This window comes from Podarcis gaigeae (assembly GCF_964106915.1).
Source record: "Podarcis gaigeae genome assembly, chromosome: 8".
NCBI lineage: Eukaryota > Metazoa > Chordata > Lepidosauria > Squamata > Lacertidae > Podarcis > Podarcis gaigeae.
In genome coordinates, this window is record NC_139684.1 from 84,616,223 (window position 1) to 84,634,564 (window position 18,342).

General features: G+C 48.7%; 1 protein-coding gene across 2 annotated transcripts in view; it reads left to right on the forward strand.

Annotated features, from left to right (window-relative positions):
• Positions 1-18,342, forward strand: part of MAP4K1 (mitogen-activated protein kinase kinase kinase kinase 1) — a 72,579-nt gene that overhangs the window by 28,719 nt on the left and 25,518 nt on the right. The window contains exons 8-19 of one of the 2 annotated variants that reach the window (XM_083753750.1): positions 191-263; positions 1,376-1,507; positions 2,872-2,934; positions 4,615-4,696; positions 6,464-6,583; positions 9,162-9,243; positions 9,439-9,497; positions 10,751-10,815; positions 12,331-12,375; positions 13,383-13,406; positions 14,640-14,682; positions 17,276-17,444. In XM_083753750.1, the coding sequence (XP_083609876.1) occupies positions 191-263; positions 1,376-1,507; positions 2,872-2,934; positions 4,615-4,696; positions 6,464-6,583; positions 9,162-9,243; positions 9,439-9,497; positions 10,751-10,815; positions 12,331-12,375; positions 13,383-13,406; positions 14,640-14,682; positions 17,276-17,444 (957 nt within the window). The remainder of the gene's footprint in view (positions 1-190; positions 264-1,375; positions 1,508-2,871; positions 2,935-4,614; positions 4,697-6,463; positions 6,584-9,161; positions 9,244-9,438; positions 9,498-10,750; positions 10,816-12,330; positions 12,376-13,382; positions 13,407-14,639; positions 14,683-17,275; positions 17,445-18,342) is intronic. The other variant, XM_083753751.1, reaches the window with a different exon arrangement.

Genomic DNA, 18,342 nt, shown 5'->3' on the forward strand with positions numbered 1-18,342 from the left:
GGGACAGACTCCTAACATATTAAAATCAGTTAGAGTTATTTATTTATGACCAGAAGGAGATTGGGAGGTGGGGCTTGTGGGTTTTCTTAAAACCCACGTACCTTCCCCCAGAATTTGAGCACTGCCCACATTGGTTGGCACATGTTGTTCCTCATTCTTCCATTTCTGTTTCTTCCATCCTTCATTCCAGCGGATTTCGGAATCTCAGCTCAGCTCAGCGCCACCTTTGCCCGGAGAATGTCCTTCATAGGGACCCCTTACTGGTAAAAAGGACCAGCTGTTTGGTGGTGGTGGTGGGTGGGTGTGTCGCCAACTGGCTTTTCGAAATGGGTGGTGTCTAGATTTGAAGGCAAAGGGCTGCAGGGAGAGGGGAGTTTTCCTCAACCAGCCCATCAGTGCTTCCCTCTGTTGATGCATCAGAGTTTCTAAACCTGGGCTACAGCCTCCATCAATCCTAGACGTCCTGGTCAATCGTAGAGTTGGAAGGCGCCCCCTGCAATGAGAATCTCAACTCAAGCATCCGTGACAGATGACCACCCAACCTCTGTTTACAAACCTCCAAGGAAGGAGAGTCCACAATCTCCCCGAAGGAGTTCATTCCACTGTCAAACGGCTCTTGCTGTTAGAAAGTTCTTTCTGATGTTTAGTCGGAATCTCCTTCCTGGTAATTTGAATCCATAGGTTTGAGTCCTGTCCTCTGGAGCACGAGAAAACAAGCATGCTCCCTCTTCCAGGTGACAGCCCTTTAGATAACTGAAGATGGCTGGCATATCACCTCCCAGTCTTCTCTTTACCAGACTAAACATACTGAAATATACTCTGAGTCCTGCAATGATTTCACGCTCTTTATGCAGCTTGTAAAACAGTGATTCCTCCCCCCCCCCAAACCTCAGGGCTTTATATACATTATTTACACAACAAGTCCCGTCTGATTGGCTGATTCTGCTTCCCTCCTGGAGCCTGATTGGTCTTCTCCTGCAAGCCAATCAGTTGTTGCATTCTACAATCCTACCAGCCTAATAGGCTGATTAACTTCCTCCTGGAGCCTGATTGGTCATCTCCTGCAGGCCAATCAGTTGTTGCATTCTACCATCCTACCTGCCTATTGTTCTAGGATCCAAGCTTAGTACATAACACATACCCAGCTCCTTCAACCGTTCCTCATCAGGCTTGGTTTCCAGACCCTTGATCATCTCGTTCGCCCTCCTCTGCACACCTTCCAGCATGTCGATTTCCTTCTTAAAGGGATGATGGGAGTTGTAGTTCAAAAAGCACCTAGAGGCACCAAGTTAGGGAGGGCTGCGGGTGGCATGCAATGGAAGGGGCTGCCTTTAATCAAAGTTGTGGTGAGTCCCACCTTGCGCATGTGTTCCAGGATGGCCCCAGAGGTGGCGGCTGTGGAACTCAAGGGCGGGTACAATGAACTGTGCGACGTTTGGTCTGTGGGGATCACCGCTATTGAGCTGGCGGAGCTTCAGCCCCCGCTGTTCGACGTACACCCTTTGCGGTGAGTTGCACATCCTCTCCCTTCTCTCTCGGGGCTGCAGGAGGTGGCGCAGGGCAACCGCCTTGGTGCCAATTATTTAATTTGGGATTGTCTGAACATGAAGTGAGATCTCCAAAACCTGGGGGTGTGGTGTGTGTGGTGGTCAGGTGAGATTGCTATGAGGAATTATGAAAAGTGTAGCAAGCCATTGTGTTAGCTTTGACTGGGCTTGAGCCATTTGACATGATTTCTGATCGAATCCCACAAGCCTCTGCCATTTTCTCTCTGCCTGACAGTCACGTACAGCATTTTACACAGACCAGTTGCTTCACCAGGCATCCTGGGCCATAAAGATAGAAAGTAGCTTTGATGTAGATTTTGTTAATCTTTAGGTAGATCTTAAGGGCCAGGAAAGGGATGCGGGTGGCGCTGTGGGTTAAACCACAGAGCCTAGGACTTGCTGATCAGGAGGTTGGCGGTTCGAATCCCCGCCACGGCGTGAGCTCCCATTGCTCGGTCCCTGCTCCTGCCAACCTAGCAGTTTGAAAGCACGTCAAAGTACAAGTAGATAAATAGGTACTGCTCCTGCGGGAATGTAAACAGCGTTTCCGTGCGCTGCTCTGGTTCGCCAGAAGCGGCTTAGTCACACTGGCCACATGACCCGGAAGCTGTACGTCAGCTCCCTTGGCCAGTAAAGCAATATGAGCACCGCAATCCCAGAGTCGGCCACGACTGGACCTAATGGTCAGGGGTCCCTTTACCTTTTAAGGACCAGGAGATGGTAAATACTGTCTTTCATTGCCATCCTTCCGTTCCTGTTTATGACCTCGGGGGTTTGCTAAATGCATTCCTTCTTGATTCCTGTTTTATTTACCTAAAATATATATGCATGCTCAAAGTAGTCTTTGTAGTTGAAAGGATTTCTCTGATCTAACTTTGTACCCACGTGGTAGATTTTTTTGAAATGCTCAGAGGAAACCTGATTGGTTCTTACGAGCGCTGTGTTAAACGTTATTTTGTTAATTAAAGGGACCTGGGCGTGACAGATTATTATTTGCACTTGCTGGCCAAGCCTCATGTGTATTTTATTAATCAGGGTCCAATCCTTCCTCGCCTTCAGAACGCAAGGGGGGGGGGATGCTGCTGAATAAGAATTGGTGGCTGACAATGTTGGATGGGTAGGGCTTCAAACTAGGTCCTTGCCTCTCCCTGTGACTAGCAGAATAAATTATGCCAAATAAAGGGCGGTTATGCGGAATTCATGCCAGCAACAGAACCCAGCTTCTGTGGGTGCAGAATTCAAGAAAGGAAGCACGAGGCAAGGTTTGGAGAATCCTGCTCATGAGCAGAGAAGGGTGGGCTTACCTCCTTGTCCCGCCTCACAGGGTCTTGGTGCTGATGACGAAGAGCGGCTACCAGCCCCCCAAGCTCAAGGACAAAGCCCGGTGGTAAGTCCAATTACATGCTCAACAATCGCAGGATTGCGGCGGGGGCGAACGACCTGAGGAGTGCAGCATGTTTTGCATTATGATTAAGATTATTTATTCAGTTTTATCAGCTGCTTGTCACCCAAAGGTCTCCAAGTGACTTGTAGCACAAGGAAAGCATAAATATACCGTATTTTTCGCACTATAGGACACACTTTCCCCCCTCCAAAAATGAAGGGGAAATGTGTGTGCGTCCTATGGAGCGAATACAGGCTTTCGCTGAAGCCTGGAGAGCGAGAGGGGTCGGTGCGCACAGACCCCTCTCGCTCTCCAGGCTTCAGGAAGCTATCCGCAAGCCTTTGGAGCGCGGCGGGAGTTCCCGCTGGGCTCCCAAGGCTTGCGGATAGCAGCCTGCATCCTGAAGCCCGGGGAGCGCTGCACAGCGCACCCCGGGCTTCGGGCAGATATCCGCAAGCCTGGGGAGCCCAGTGGGAGTTCCCGCCGGGCTCAGAAGGCTTGCGGATAGCAGCAAGCTCCGGGAGCGAAGCTGAGGCCCCGCACAACCTTGCCCCCGATCCCAGACCCATTCTGGGGTCTGGGGAATCTCAGGCTTCCCCCGCCCCAGCCCCACGGCTAAAAAGGAACCAAGACAGCAAGCGGGATGCATCCCACTCGCTGTCTTGGCTTCTGCCAAAACCACGCGCAGCCTCTCCCGGCTGGAGAGGTTGCGTGTGGCAAAGAGGAAGCCCGGATGGATCCCGCTGGCTGTCTTGGCTTCTTTGCTCTTTGGGGCTGGGGGAGGGGGGAATATTTTTTCCCCTTTATCCCCCCCCCCAAAAAAAAACTAGGTACACCCTATGGTCCGGTGCACCCTATAGAGCAAAAAATACGGTAAATGTTCCATGCCACCCCAATCCCCACAGCAGTGTGAGATTTCAGGTGCCTGTGTTTCCTCTGGAAAAAAGGCACAGCAGAGACGGTGGTGTCCTTACGATATATGGTATTATTTACACAGACAGGGGTCAGCAAACTTTTTCAGCAGGGGGCCAGTCCACTGTCTCTCAGACCTTGTGGGGGCCCAAACTATATTTTGAAGGGGGGGGGAATGAACGAATTCCTATGCCCCACAAATAACCCAGAGATGCATTTTAAATAAAAGCACACATTCTACTCCTGTAAAAACATGCTGATTCCAGGACCATCCTTGGGCCGGATTTAGAAGGCGATTGGGCCAGATCCGGCCCCTGGACCTTAGTTTGCCTACCCATGCTTTACATGGCACTGAAAAGAAAGCAAGGAAGGTGCTTCAGCAGAGACAGACCTTCTCCTCAGAGAGCTACAATTCCCAGTGTTCCCTTTGATTATCAAACTGTTCTGGGAACTGTAGCTCTCTTGAGCAGTGGCGTAGCGTGGGTTGTCAGCACCCGGGGCAAGGCAAGTAATTTGCGCCCCCTAACCCTAACCCCCAGATGTTGCGCCCGGTGCGGCCGGCCCCCCCTGCACCCCCCACGCTACGCCACTGCTCTTGAGGGGAATAGGGAATCCATAACAACTCTCAGCGCTCTTAACAAACTACACTTCCCAGGATTCTTTTCAGCAAGTGCTATGACATTGCTTTAAATGCATAGAGTAAATAGGGGATGTGAGTTGGAGCTTACAGCCATAAACTCTCCTTGAGCATGGGTGCTCCTGTCCCCACAGGAGTCAGGCCTTTCACCACTTTGTCAAGGTGACACTGACCAAGAATCCGAAGAAGCGTCCCACTGCCTCCAAGATGCTGACCGTAAGTATCCCAATCTCCTGCCCTCCCTTCTCTGCTCTTGAGTGCCAGGGAGGGGCGGCTTTTGTAATAAATTTCCCACTAAAACAACACATCCAAGGTGGCTTTGTTACCGGAAAAATCCGAGGGCTCCCTTGGACAAAAACAAAGACACCAACCAGGATAACTTGGAGCAAAACAGCAGCCTGTAGGCTTGGCCTTTATTGAACTGTTGCAACAGGGTGCTCCCCTCACTTGCAGGAGAGAGGAAAGACACAAAAAAAGGGTGTGCAAGACCTTATAAAAACTTTTGAAATTCCCATCCTGTAGGTCAAGCCCACCCCCAGAAACATCATGCATACATTACAGAAAGGAGGGGTTGAGGGAGGAGTTGTGGTGGTAACCTGAGTGTCTTGTCACCTGGCTGGTTCCTTTCTCCCCCTCCCCATGAGCCATTTTCAGAAGACAAAAGGTAGTCGCAGTTTCCTGCCCCCTGAGGGAAGATCTGATCATTGTCCTTTGTTCCAGTCCATGCTGAATCTACTCCCATATGGAAGTTCTTTGTGATCTTGATTGTCTTCTGTCTAGGACCATAAGGGTTGGCATAGCAACTGGGCAGGGCTCCTGTGGATGTGCTGGGCTGGCCTGTATCAAACCTTCCCCATTTTTGTAGTCCTTCCTTCATGGAGTAAAATAAAAGTGGAACAGTGCAAATCCGATGTATGGTTGATTTTCTATGAATTTATAACAGAAGTGTAGCGTATGTAGTGTGTGAGTGTGAGTGTGTGTGAAGTTTGTACAAACTGAATGATGGGGGAGGGGTTTCCTGCTACAGCTTAAAAGCCTTCCAAATGCACATGGGGGCGCACTGCTATATAACCACACCAGGTACAGTCTTCATTTCAAGTTTATCTTGTGTTGTAAACAAAAATTGCCCTTTTCCCTTATGGGGTATCCAAGAGCCCGTATAGAGTCCTTACATAGGTTCCCTATTGGTTGGAGAAAATATGAGAGGCCAACCAGAGAATATTGAGAAGCAAAGCAGTTAGTAACCCTGATCTTTATTGATCTGTTGCAACAGGGTGCTCCCCTCACCTGCAGGAAAGGAGGAGGACCCAGAAAAATGGCACGCAAGGCCTTATAAAGACTTCTGAAATTGCCACCCTGTAGATCAAGACCACCCCCAGAAACATCATACATACATCACAGAAGGGGTGTAATCTAAGACCACCCCTCAGATACATCACACCTACATCACAGAAAAGGTGGTCTACAACAGAAATTTGAATATTGTTTTTCTCCTGTTGTTGTTTATCTCCTGTTTGGCAGGCTACTTGATTGGATTGCCTGGGTAGCCTGGCCAGTCTTTTGTAGTGATAAATAGTGATAAATAGTTCCTGGGCCATGTCACAGGCTCACACCCTCCTATTCAAACACAGACATATCCTTAAGACAGGATTTGTGAAGGAAAAGACAATGGGGAGGCTTTTCCACTTTGACCTTGCAGAGAAAACATTTGCTCAGTTTAGGAATCAAAATGGCTTCAGGTCGGTCTTCCTGTGCTGATCTATGTACGTGCGGTTATGAACACTGCCATATATCTAAGACCTCAAAATTCCTATCACACTTGCACTGCGGAAGAGGCAAGCTGTACTTTGCGACACCTAAGCGGCTTGCCTCTTCGGCATAATGTCGGAAGCTGTAAATATGTCTGTCTCCCTCTCCACCTGCCGTGGCTCTGTCCCTAGGATGGATTCCAGCTATCTCCAACTGACCCCTTCCTTTCACCAGCACCAGCTAGTTTCCCAGGAAAGGCTCAGCCGCAGCCTGACCCTCGAGCTCCTGGAGAAACTACGCAACCCTGACAAACTTTCCAGCTGCAGAGGCGAGCCGGATGAAGAGGAACAAGAGGTGAGAGCGGATGGGATGAGGTTGCAGAAGGGCAAAAAAAATGAACATTGTGGGGTTGCACTTACTCCTCTGCTGTCCCTTTTTTGTGGTGCCAAAAGCTTCTTCTGTTGTGCCCATGACGAGACCCCTATTTTCCCCACATGTATGTTGCAGTTTCACGATAAAGCCTGTTGTCTGTATTATAGATGCGACAAACAGCTGAGGGTTTGCGTTCTGAAGCGAAACATCTCTATTTGCAACTGCGGAAAGGCGTCCTAAAAGCAAACTGGTTTTTTTTTATATATATATATATAATAATTTTTATTGGTTTTTTAACAAAAAGACAAACAAAACACAAAACAAAAACATATAAAAACATTTAAAACATGACTTCCCCATACCTCCCTTTCACTGCATCCTTGTTTTACAACTCTTTAGCAACCCTTCAGTCAATTTCTCTGGTAGTTTTCTTTAAATTTCCTTAATGTTAATGTTTACAGCTGTAATTCTCTATTTCTTACCCCTAGACATCTTGTCAGTCCTCAGTTTTACAACAATTTTTAAGATATATTTTAAATTTCCTCCAGTCCTCTTCCACTGTCTCTTTCCCCTGATCACGGATTCTGCCGGTCATCTCTGCCAGTCCCATAAAGTCAATCACCTTTGTCTGCCATTCTTCCAGAGTAGGTAGTTCTTGCATCTTCCAATACTTTGCCAACAGGATCCTTGCTGCTGTGGTAGCATACATAAAAAAAGTCCTATCCTTCCTTGGCACCAACTGGCCGACCATGCCCAAGAGAAAAGCCTCCGGTTTCTTTATAAATGTCCACTTAAGGACTTTTTAAATTTCATTATAGATCATTTCCCAAAAGGCTTTGATCTTTGGGCAGGTCCACCAAAGATGATAGAAGGTACCTTCAGACTCATTACATTTCCAACATTTATTATTGGGCAAATGGTAGATTTTTGCAAGCTTGACTGGGGTCATGTACCACCTATAGATCATTTTCATTATGTTCTCTTTTAAGGCACTACATGCCGTAAACTTAATGCCGGTGGTCCATAACTGTTCCCAGTCAGCAAACATAATGTCATGACCGATATCCTGTGCCCATTTAATCATAGCTGATTTAACCGTTTCCTCCTGTGTATTCCATTTCAACAGCAAGTTATACATTCTAGATAGATTCTTAGTATTGGGTTCTAGCAGTTCTGTTTCTAACTTTGACCTCTCCTTCTGAAATCCTAATTTCCTGTCCTGCTTAAATGTCTCATTTATCTGGTTGTAATGTAACCAATCTCGAACTTTAAACTTTAGCTTCTCATGACTCTGGAGTTTAAACTTTTCACCATCTTGTTCTAGGATTTCACAATATTTTGGCCAGTTAGGTTCCATGTTTAATTTTTTCACCGCCTTAGCTTCCATTGGTGACAGCCACCTAGGGGTTTTACTTTCCAACAAATCTTTATATCGAATCCAAACATTATACAAAGCTTTCCTAATAATATGGTTTTTAAAGCCTTTATGCACCTTTACCTTGTCATACCATAGATATGCATGCCAACCAAAGTTATTATCATACCCTTCTAAGTCCAAGATGTCTGTGTCTTCAAGGAGTAGCCAGTGTTTCAACCTGCAAAAAGCCGCTGATTCATAATAGAGTCTTAAGTCCGGCAGGGCAAAACCCCCTCTATCTTTTGCATCAGTTAAGATCTTAAATTTTATTCTGGGCTTTTTGCCCTGCCAGACAAATTTAGATATATCTTTCTGCCACCTCTTAAAGCAATCCATCTTGTCTAGAATCTGTAAGGTCTGAAATAAGAATAACATTCTAGGCAATACGTTCATCTTGATAACAGCAATTCGGCCTAACAAGGAAAGTCTCAGCCTAGACCATATTTCTAGATCTTTCTTAACTTCTGTCCAACATTTTTCATAATTGTCTTTAAATAAGTTCACATTCTTAGATGTTAATTTCACCCCTAGGTATTTCACTTTTTTCATTATTTCCAAACCAGTTTCACTCTGAAATCTCTCTTTTTCTTCCATTGTTAAATTTTTTCCCAACACTTTCGTTTTCTGTTTATTCAGTTTAAATCCTGCTACTTGACCAAATATCTCAATTAATTCTAATGCTCTTTTGGTACTAGTATCTGGCTGTTGCAACGTTAAAGCAAACTGGTTTTAAGCCACTTAATGCAGGAAGGGTGAACTATGTGAAATAGTCAGTTGTGTAATAGCAAGCCAGCCAGCATTGAGATGGGGAACGAAGATGGGTTGGCAAAGGGCAATAATAATAATAATAATAATAATAATAATAATAATAATAATTTATTTGTACCCCGCCCATCTGGCTGGGTTTCCCCAGCCACTCTGGGCGGCTTCCACAAAGACCAAAAATACACTAAAATGTCACACATTAAAAACTTCCCTGAACAGGGCTGCCTTAAGATGTCTTCTGAATGTCAGGTAGTTGTTTATCTCTTTGTTTATCTCAATGTCTCCCAAGGCCAAAAAAGACCCCCGCTCTTGGGGTTATAAAGCAAAAAACACACACTAACAACCCCTCCTCAATACAATCTGTTTTCTTGACCGCAGACACCCCCACCTCCAGTACCCCGAAGAATTCGCTCCAGCCAACGGCAAGGCGTGACCTCACCAGGGTGCACCAACTCCAGGGGTATGTCTGCCCCATTGCGCTCCTACATAGGGGCCCCATTGCTTCTCTCCTTGCCCCTCTCACCCCTATGCATCTTAGGCTCACACCCCCCTCACCTCTCCGGAGGGTCCTCCTGCAAGCTCCGCCCCATTTTCTGTCTCCACCCAGCATGGAGTGACTCTTCTAAATAACCCCTTTCCTCTCATCTCATTGCAGCCCATGATTGCAGCCCCACGCTCAGGAACAGGCAGAGTCCGGAGTCCCCAAATTTCACGGTACCTCCTCACCCCCTCCCTCCCTGTTCCAATTGATACACAGCTATTGTCCCCTTTGCTCCTCCAAAAGAAACAGTTCCTTTATTTCAGGCATAGGCAAACTTGGCCCTCCAGATGTTTCTGGGACTACAACTCCCATCACCCCTGACCACTGGTCCTGTTAGCTAGGAATGATGGGAGTTGTATTCCGAAAACATCTGGAGGGCCGAGTTTGCCTATGCCTGCTTTATTTAACCGCTTCGTATTTTACCCCTGTTGGCGGTTCGAATCCCCGCGACGGGGTGAGCTCCCATTGCTCGGTCCCTGCTCCTGCCAACCTAGCAGTTCGAAAGCACGTTAAAGTGCAAGTAGATAAATAGGTACCGCTCCGGCGGGGAAGGTAAACGGTGTTTCCGTGCACTGCTCTGGTTCGCCAGAAGTGGCTTAGTCATGCTGGCCACATGACCCGGAAGCTGTACGCTGGCTCCCTCGGCCAATAAAGCGAGATGAGCGCCGCAATCCCAGAGTCGGCCACGACTGGACCTAATGGTCAGGGGTCCCTTTACCTTTACCTTTTTTATTTTACCCCTAACCCGGGTACCAGAGGGTTGCTGGATTTATCTTTCTGGGGCTGGGCTTACACCAGGGAACTCATGACCCCTGGCTGGCCACATTTGTTAGGTCTGATCTGTGAAAAACCCCTTCGAAGTTCCGTTCAAAGTGCCAGCACTTTGAAAGCAGCTTCCTGTGACCCAATGGTGAGTCTTCCTGCAAACACCTTCCAAGCACTATTTGGGAAAGCGCTTTGAAAAGGACCTTCTGAACTCCTGACACAAATGGCAGTGGTTGAGCTTTGCGAACCACCTCTGGAAATAAGTGCTGTCTTGCAGGAAGCGTTGTGGTCTAAAAACCACTGAACCTCTTGGGCTTGCTGATCAGAAGGTTGGCGGTTCGAATCCCCGCGGCGGGGTGAGCCCCCGTTGCTCTATCCCAGCTCCTGCCAACCTAGCAGTTCGAAAGCATCCCAGCGCAAGTAGATAAATAGGTACCATTGCGGTGGGAAGGTAAACAGTGTTTCCATGCGCTCTGGTTTCCATCACGTTGTCCCGTTGGGCCAGAAGCGGTTTAGTCATGTTATTTATATGCTGCCCATCTGAGTGGGTTGACCCAGCTTCCAGCAAAATATTGAAACATCAACACTGCTGCCACCCCTGCCACCATCATGGGCCCTCCTTTGAAGACCGGTTCCTCCAGTCTTTGCTTTCTGTTTGCAGGAAATCTCTGCGGATTCTGGATATTGTACTGGCAGCCACCTCTATGGCGCTGCATTTGCCAGTAGGTAAGGGTGCTACTTTTATATTCCTGTTGTCTTTGTCCATGGAGCTTTCTTGGCAGGGATACTGGAGTGGCTTGCCGGTTCCTGCTCCAGGTGGATCACGTTTGGTCAAAACTCTCCACTATGACCTGTCCATCTTGGGTGGCCCTGCACGGCAGAGCTCATAGCTTCTCTGAGTTATTCAAGCCCCTTCGCCACGACAAGGCAGTGATCCATGAAGGGGAGGCAGTGATCCATGAAGGGGGATCACTTCATTCCCAGTAGTGATGTATGGAAGTGAGAGCTGGACCATAAAGAAGGCTGATCACCGAAGAATTGATGCTTTTGAATTATGGTGCTGGAGAGGCCCATGGACTGCAAGAAGATCAAACCTCTCCCTTCTGAAATCAGCCCTGAAGACTCACAGGAAGGATAGATCCTGAAGCTGAGGCTGCCTCATGAGAGGAGAAGGCTCCCTGGAAAAGACCCTGATGTTGGGAAAGATGGAGGGCACAAGGAGAAGGGGACGACAGAGGACGAGATGGTGGGACAGTGTTCTTGAAGCTACCAGCATGAGTTTGACCAAACTGCGGGAGGCAGTGGAAGACAGGAGTGCCTGGCGTGCTCTGGTCCATGGGGTCATGAAGAGTCGGACACAACTAAACGACTAAACAACAACAACAAGGGTGCTACTGCAATTATTATCATTACTACCATTGCATTATGAATTGCCTTCTAAACCACCGTCTCAAGGTGATTTCCACCTAAAAATAATTTAGAAGAGCTAAAAATGCAAATACATTTAAAAACGAGGCTGAGACCCTGACACTCGTGATCTAGATCCTTTTCTCCAGCTGGATCACTGCCTTTCCGTGGCGAAGGGGCTTGAATAACTCAGAGAAGCTATTGTCAGCATCGCCCTTGAGCCAATGTCACCAACTGGACTCATGCACTTCAACCCCCACTGGGCTAGGCGAGCTGGGTGGCACTTCCAGAGACCACCTTTTACACAGGAACAGGTCAAAGTGCTGTGGACTCACAGCTTAGAGTTGTAAGCACCGGATTCACTTCCACAAGACAGTCGTCGCACAGCAGAGTATAGCAGAGTCTGGCAGTGTATAAACGACTCGGAGAGCAGCTCTGTAGAATATCTTCTTTTATTCTATAACCACAACTATAATACAAAACTATATACAGAGCTAAATAGGTCTAAGCATAAATGAATGCTGCACTGAGTGTCTGCAGCTGCTCTTAGCAGCAACCTTATCTCTACACACGATCTCTAACACTCAGTCTCTCTCTCTCCCTGACACACTGACTGACTGACTGACTGACTGACTGACTGACTTGGTGCTGGAGCTGAATAAGTAGAAAGCAAAACACTGCTCCTCCTCTCCGGAGAATCAGCAGACTCGTCAGGAGATTCTTGGATATGGGAGGGGTGAAATCTCCTCAGCTATGAGCTGTGCCGGGCAGGGCCACCACGCTCTAGCCAGTCACATTCTACAGCCTTATATCTTGCTTCCCTTTCCTTTATAGGGAGGAATCGGCAGACTCAGACCACGATTACGACGACGTGGATGTGTAAGTGGCAGAGTCTCTCTGTCTCCCTTTGAGGATACAACCAGTTTTGGAGTTGTATTACAAAGCGTTAGGAGCACGTCGGGTTGGCAAAAGTTCCAGCAGGGTTCAGGAACCAGGGGGTTGAGGCAAATGCTTCCCAAAAAAGTCGGATAGATGAGCTCCAAGCATTTCTTTAACCTACCATTAGCAAAACCCTTAACCCAGGGGTCAGCAAATTTTTTCAGCAGGGAGCGGTCCACTGTCCCTCAGACCTTGTGGGGGGGGGGGGCGGACTATATATTTTTTTGGGAGGGGGGAGAATGAATTCCTATGCCCCACAAATAACCCAGAGATGCATTTTATATAAAAGCACACATTCTACTCATGTAAAACGGCCTCGGTCCTGAAGGAGCGTCTCCACCCCCATCGTTCAGCCCGGACACTGAGATCCAGCGCCGAGGGCCTTCTGGTGGTTCCCTCATTGTGAGAAGTGAGGTTACAGGGAACCAGACAGAGGGCCTTCTCGGTGGTGGCTCCTGCCCTGTAGAACGCCCTCCCTTCAGATGTGAAGGAAATAAGCAGCTATCTTATCTTTAAAAGACATCTGAAGGCAGCCCTGTTTAGGGAAGTTTTTAATATTTGATGCTGTATTGTTTTTAACACTCAATTGGGAGCCGCCCACAGTGGCTGGGGAAACTCAGCCAGATGGGCGGGGTATAAATAAATTATTATTAATTATTATTATTATTATTATTAAAAAAACACCAGGCAGCCCCCACAAATAACCCAGAGATGCATTTTAAATAAAAGGACACATTCTACTCATGTGAAAACATGCTGATTCCTGGACTGTCTGCGGGCCAGATCAAGAAGGCGATTGGACTGGATCCAGCCCCCGGGCCTTAGTTTGTCTACCCATGCCTTAACAAAGTACCCCTTTGTTGCTGTTGCTCTCCCAAGCCCGTCCTCGTAACTCTTCTCTCCGTTTTCCTTCCTTTTGGGGGCACCCCTTCATGTTGGTCTTCCAGACCCAGCAGATACGATGCAAGCAGGTAACTCATTCCCCCAATGCGTTTTAAAATACAGGGTGGGCATTGGCGGGATTGCTACGATGCCATAAAATATTTGTGACTTACAGTTTGGAGGAAAAGGGAGCACTAGCTTCAGCTGTGAGCCGTTTGGCTGCTTTCTTGTTGGAGATGAGAGCCTGCCTTGGCTTTGCACATTTCATGGCAGTGATGGATCTTGCTAGCAGAACTTTGGCTGGGTTGGAGGGGAATAAAAGCAGGCAGCAGAATCTCGAAACCCCCCCCCCCTTGAAATGGACCCTTCCTTCTTTTTTGTTTGTGTAAATTTTATTAAGTTTTCTGTATTCCAATTTAAAATACAGTGGTACCTCAGGTCACACACAGGATCCGTTCCAGAGCTCGGGTTGGATCCTGAGGTGTGCGTATCCACATTTCTGAAGAAATGTGCATGCACATGAAAGCTCATACCAATAACTAACTTAGTTGGTCTCTAAGGTGCTACTGGAAGGAATTTATTTATTTTATTTATTTATTTTGTTTCGTTTCGACTATGGCAGACCAACATGGCTAAAGGTAAAGGTAAAGGTACCCCTGCCCGTACGGGCCAGTCTTGCCAGACTCTAAGAGGCTTAAAAGGCCGGGGGCTAGCGCTATCTAAAGACACTTCTGGGTCAGCGTGACAAGCTGCATCTGGCGAGCCAGCGCAGCACACAGGAACGCCGTTTACCTTCCCGCTAGTAAGCGGTTCCTATCTATCTACTTGCACCCGGGGGTGCTTTCGAACTGCTAGGTTAGCAGGCGCTGGGACCGAGCAACGGGAGCGCACCCCGCCGCAGGGATTCGAACCGCCAACCTGACGATCGGCAAGTCCTAGGCGCTGAGGTTTTACCCACAGCGCCACCCTGACAAACATGGCTACCTTCCTGTAAAAAGTTACAGATAGGTAGCCGTGTTGGTCTGCCATAGTCAAAACAAAATAAAAAAATTCCTTCCAGTAGCACCTTAAAGACCAACTAAGTTAGTTCTTGGTATGAGCTTTCGTGTGCATGCACACTTCTTCAGATACCTTCTTCAGATACACTTCTGAAGAAGTGTGCATGCACACGAAAGCTCATACCAATAACTAACTTAGTTGGTCTTTAAGGTGCTACTAGAAGGAATTTTTTCCTGTAAAAAGGACTCTGTTTTTGTTTTGTTTTTTGGCAAAAGTAGACTCCCCCCATTCATTATAAATTATTATTTCCTTTTTCCTTTCAGTGACATGTCAGCTGTCAATCTCCCACCTCCACTGCCCCCCAAGGTAAGTCACAGGAGTAAACCAAAGGAGCGATCCTTTTCCCTTTCTTGCACGTGTTAAGCCAAATCCAGCACGGAGCTCTATTCTGAGACTGAAGTGGGCAGTGTTAGATCAAGACAATGTGCCCGCCCCCCCCCAAATTTGCTTCTACCCATTGCCACTCCTTGGAAGGAAACCAAATGCCCAGTTGACATACGCAAACACAGGGCCGTCTTAAACATATCTGGCGCCGTGGTGCAAAGATCCTTCCGGTGCCCCACCCCACATTTCCCAGAGTTGTCAACCTTTTCCCAAGCCTCTGCGGGGATCGCTTTCGTCCCGCGGAGGCTTGGGAAGGCAGCTGCATATCCGCCAGCCATATAGTACGTTTCTGAGCACAATTCAAAGTGTTGGTGCTGACCTTTAAAGCCCTAAATGGCCTCGGTCCAGTATACCTGAAGGAGTGTCTCCATCCCCATCGTCCAGCCCGGACACTGCGGTCCAGCGCCAAGGGCCTTCTGGCGGTTCCATCACTGAGAGAAGCCAAGTTACAGGGAACCAGGCAGGGGGCCTTCTCGGTGGTGGCACCCTCCCTGTGGAACGCCCTCCCAGCGGATGTCAAGACAATAAACAACTATTTTACTTCTAAAAGACAACTGAAGGCGGCCCTGTTTAGGGAAGTTTTTAAAATCTGACACTGTATTGTTTTTAATATTTGGTTTGATGCCGCCCAGAGTGGCTGGGGAAACCCAGACAAATGGGCGGGGTATAAATAATAATAATTATTTATTATTATTATTATAGTTGGTGGGGCGCAGCTTCCATCCTAAGCCTGTACGGGGATCGCTCTCCTGTGGGGGCCGAGGGTCAAGAAGCAAGGAGTCACAAAGTCAGGGATCCGAGGATCAAGAAGCAAGGAGTCACGAAGTCAGGGGTCTGAGGATCATGAAGCAAGGAGTCACGAAGTCAGGGGTCCGAGGATCAAGAAGCAAGGAGTCAGGAAGTCAGGGGTCCGAGGATCAAGAAGCAAGGAGTCACGAAGTCGGGGGTCCGAGGATCATGAAGCAAGGAGTCACGAAGTCAGGGGTCCGAGGATCATGAAGCAAGGAGTCACGAAGTCAGGGGTCTGAGGATCAAGAAGCAAGGAGTCAGGAAGTCAGGGGTCCGAGGATCAAGAAGCAAGGAGTCACGAAGTCGGGGGTCCGAGGATCATGAAGCAAGGAGTCACGAAGTCAGGGGTCCGAGGATCATGAAGCAAGGAGTCACAAAGTCAGGGCTCCGAGGATCAAGAAGCAAGGAGTCACGAAGTCAGGGGTCCGAGGATCAAGAAGCAAGGAGTCACAAAGTCAGGGCTCCGAGGATCAAGAAGCAAGGAGTCACGAAGTCAGGGATCTGAGGGTCAAGAAGCAAGGAGTCACGAAGTCAGGGGTCCGAGGATCAAGAAGCAAGGAGTCACGAAGTCAGGGGTCCGAGGGTCAAGAAGCAAGGAGTCACGAAGTCAGGGGTCCGAGGGTCAAGAAGCAAGGAGTCACGAAGTCAGGGGTCCGAGGGTCAAGAAGCAAGGAGTCACGAAGTCAGGGATCTGAGGGTCAAGAAGCAAGGAGTCACGAAGTCAGGGGTCCGAGGATCAAGAAGCAAGGAGTCACAAAGTCGGGGGTCCGAGGATCAAGAAGCAAGGAGTCACAAAGTCAGGGCTCCGAGGATCAAGAAGCAAGGAGTCACGAAGTCAGGGGTCCGAGGATCAAGAAGCAAGGAGTCACGAAGTCAGGGGTCCGAGGATCATGAAGCAAGGAGTCACGAAGTCAGGGGTCCGAGGATCAAGAAGCAAGGAGTCACGAAGTCAGGGATCTGAGGGTCAAGAAGCAAGGAGTCACGAAGTCAGGGGTCCGAGGATCAAGAAGCAAGGAGTCACAAAGTCGGGGGTCCGAGGATCAAGAAGCAAGGAGTCACAAAGTCAGGGCTCCGAGGATCAAGAAGCAAGGAGTCACGAAGTCAGGGGTCCGAGGATCATGAAGCAAGGAGTCACGAAGTCAGGGGTCCGAGGATCAAGAAGCAAGGAGTCACAAAGTCAGGGCTCCAAGGATCAAGAAGCAAGGAGTCACGAAGTCAGGGATCTGAGGGTCAAGAAGCAAGGAGTCACGAAGTCAGGGGTCCGAGGGTCAAGAAGCAAGGAGTCACGAAGTCAGGGAGCCGAGGGTCAAGAAGCAAGGAGTCAAGGAACCAAACACAGCAAGGCAGGGAACGTGTTGCTGTGGCAAAGAACCGAGGGGAAAAAGCTGAGCTTGTATCCCTTCCCGGCTCTTGCCACCAGGTGCTGTGAGTTACCAATCGGCCTCACCTGTGTGGCCGCGCCTTGCCTCTTCAGAACAAACTTAGGAAGGCCCCAGTCCTGCAGAGTCCTATTGGGCACAGGGCCCGGCTCCTGCACGCACACCTGACACAAACAAAGGGTAGGCCCTGAGGCTGTTGGCATCCACAGAGATCCTTCCGTTCAAAAGCTCCTCTTCTTGGGGTGAGCAGTGGCTTGGCTGGCTGAGAGAGGTATGGTTTATGTGGGGAAAGAAGGAAGGTGTCTGGAGATTAGCTGAACTCTGCCCTCTCTCTCCCCCCTCTGCAGCCCAAGCTCCGGGTCTCGCCGGATGAGACGGCGGTGGAACGATCCATGCCAAGGTGCTCTCTCAAGCCCATACTCCGAGGACGGTGCTCCAGTGGGCCTGTGACGGGCCGGGCTCCTCACCAGCCTATTCCAGTGGGTGCCCAGGCCTGCCACCTCAGCACCAGATCAGGTACGAGCTCCTCAAGGAAATGCAAAGAAACAGGAGCCCCAACATTTGGGCACGGAATCCATTATTGTTGTTGTTATTGTTATTTGTCCATACCTCTTCATCCATACCTCTCAGGGCAGTTCACAAGTAAAGATACAGGATAAATAAATAAAAAACCACAAAATTTATAATTCCTGAAGGACCAGGTGCGCAGCCTGGGAGTCATTTGGTGGGGCCAGGGGCAAATGTGAACAGAGGGACAAATGGAAAACTTTTCTTCCTCTTGTACACCACGGTTTTCTACGCACGCTCACACTCCTCCCTGTTCTCCGCCGAGCAAGTAAGAGGCATGGTCAGAGTTCAAGGACAAAGTCCAGCAAGGCAAAAACACTGGGGGTCCACCCCAGTGAAGCCAGAAGAGGGGCGGAGGGAAGTTAATTCGGATAAGATATAGATTTAAAGGAGAATAATATTGTTAAGTCATTTTGGACTCATAGCTGTCCATGGAGGCGCAGGTTAATTCTGTGTCCAGGGCAGCTGTCTGCCAGCTCCATCTGGCACGCAGGATGAGACCCTCCCTGCCCGCAGACCGTCTCGCCAGACTGGTGCATGCTCTGGGTATCTCTCACTTGGGCTACTGCCATGCACTCTACGTGGGGCTACCTTTGAAGGTGACCCAGAAACTGCAACTAATCCAGAATGCGGCAGCTAGACTGGTGACTGGGAGCGGCCCCCAAGACCATATAACACCAGTCTTGAAAGACCTACATTGGCTCCCAGTACGTTTCCGAGCACAATTCAAAGTGTTGGTGCTGACCTTTGAAGTCCTAAACGGCCTTGGTCCAGTATACCTGAAGGAGAGTCTCCACCCCCATCATTCTGCCCGGACACTGAGGTCCAGCTCCGAGGGCCTTCTGGC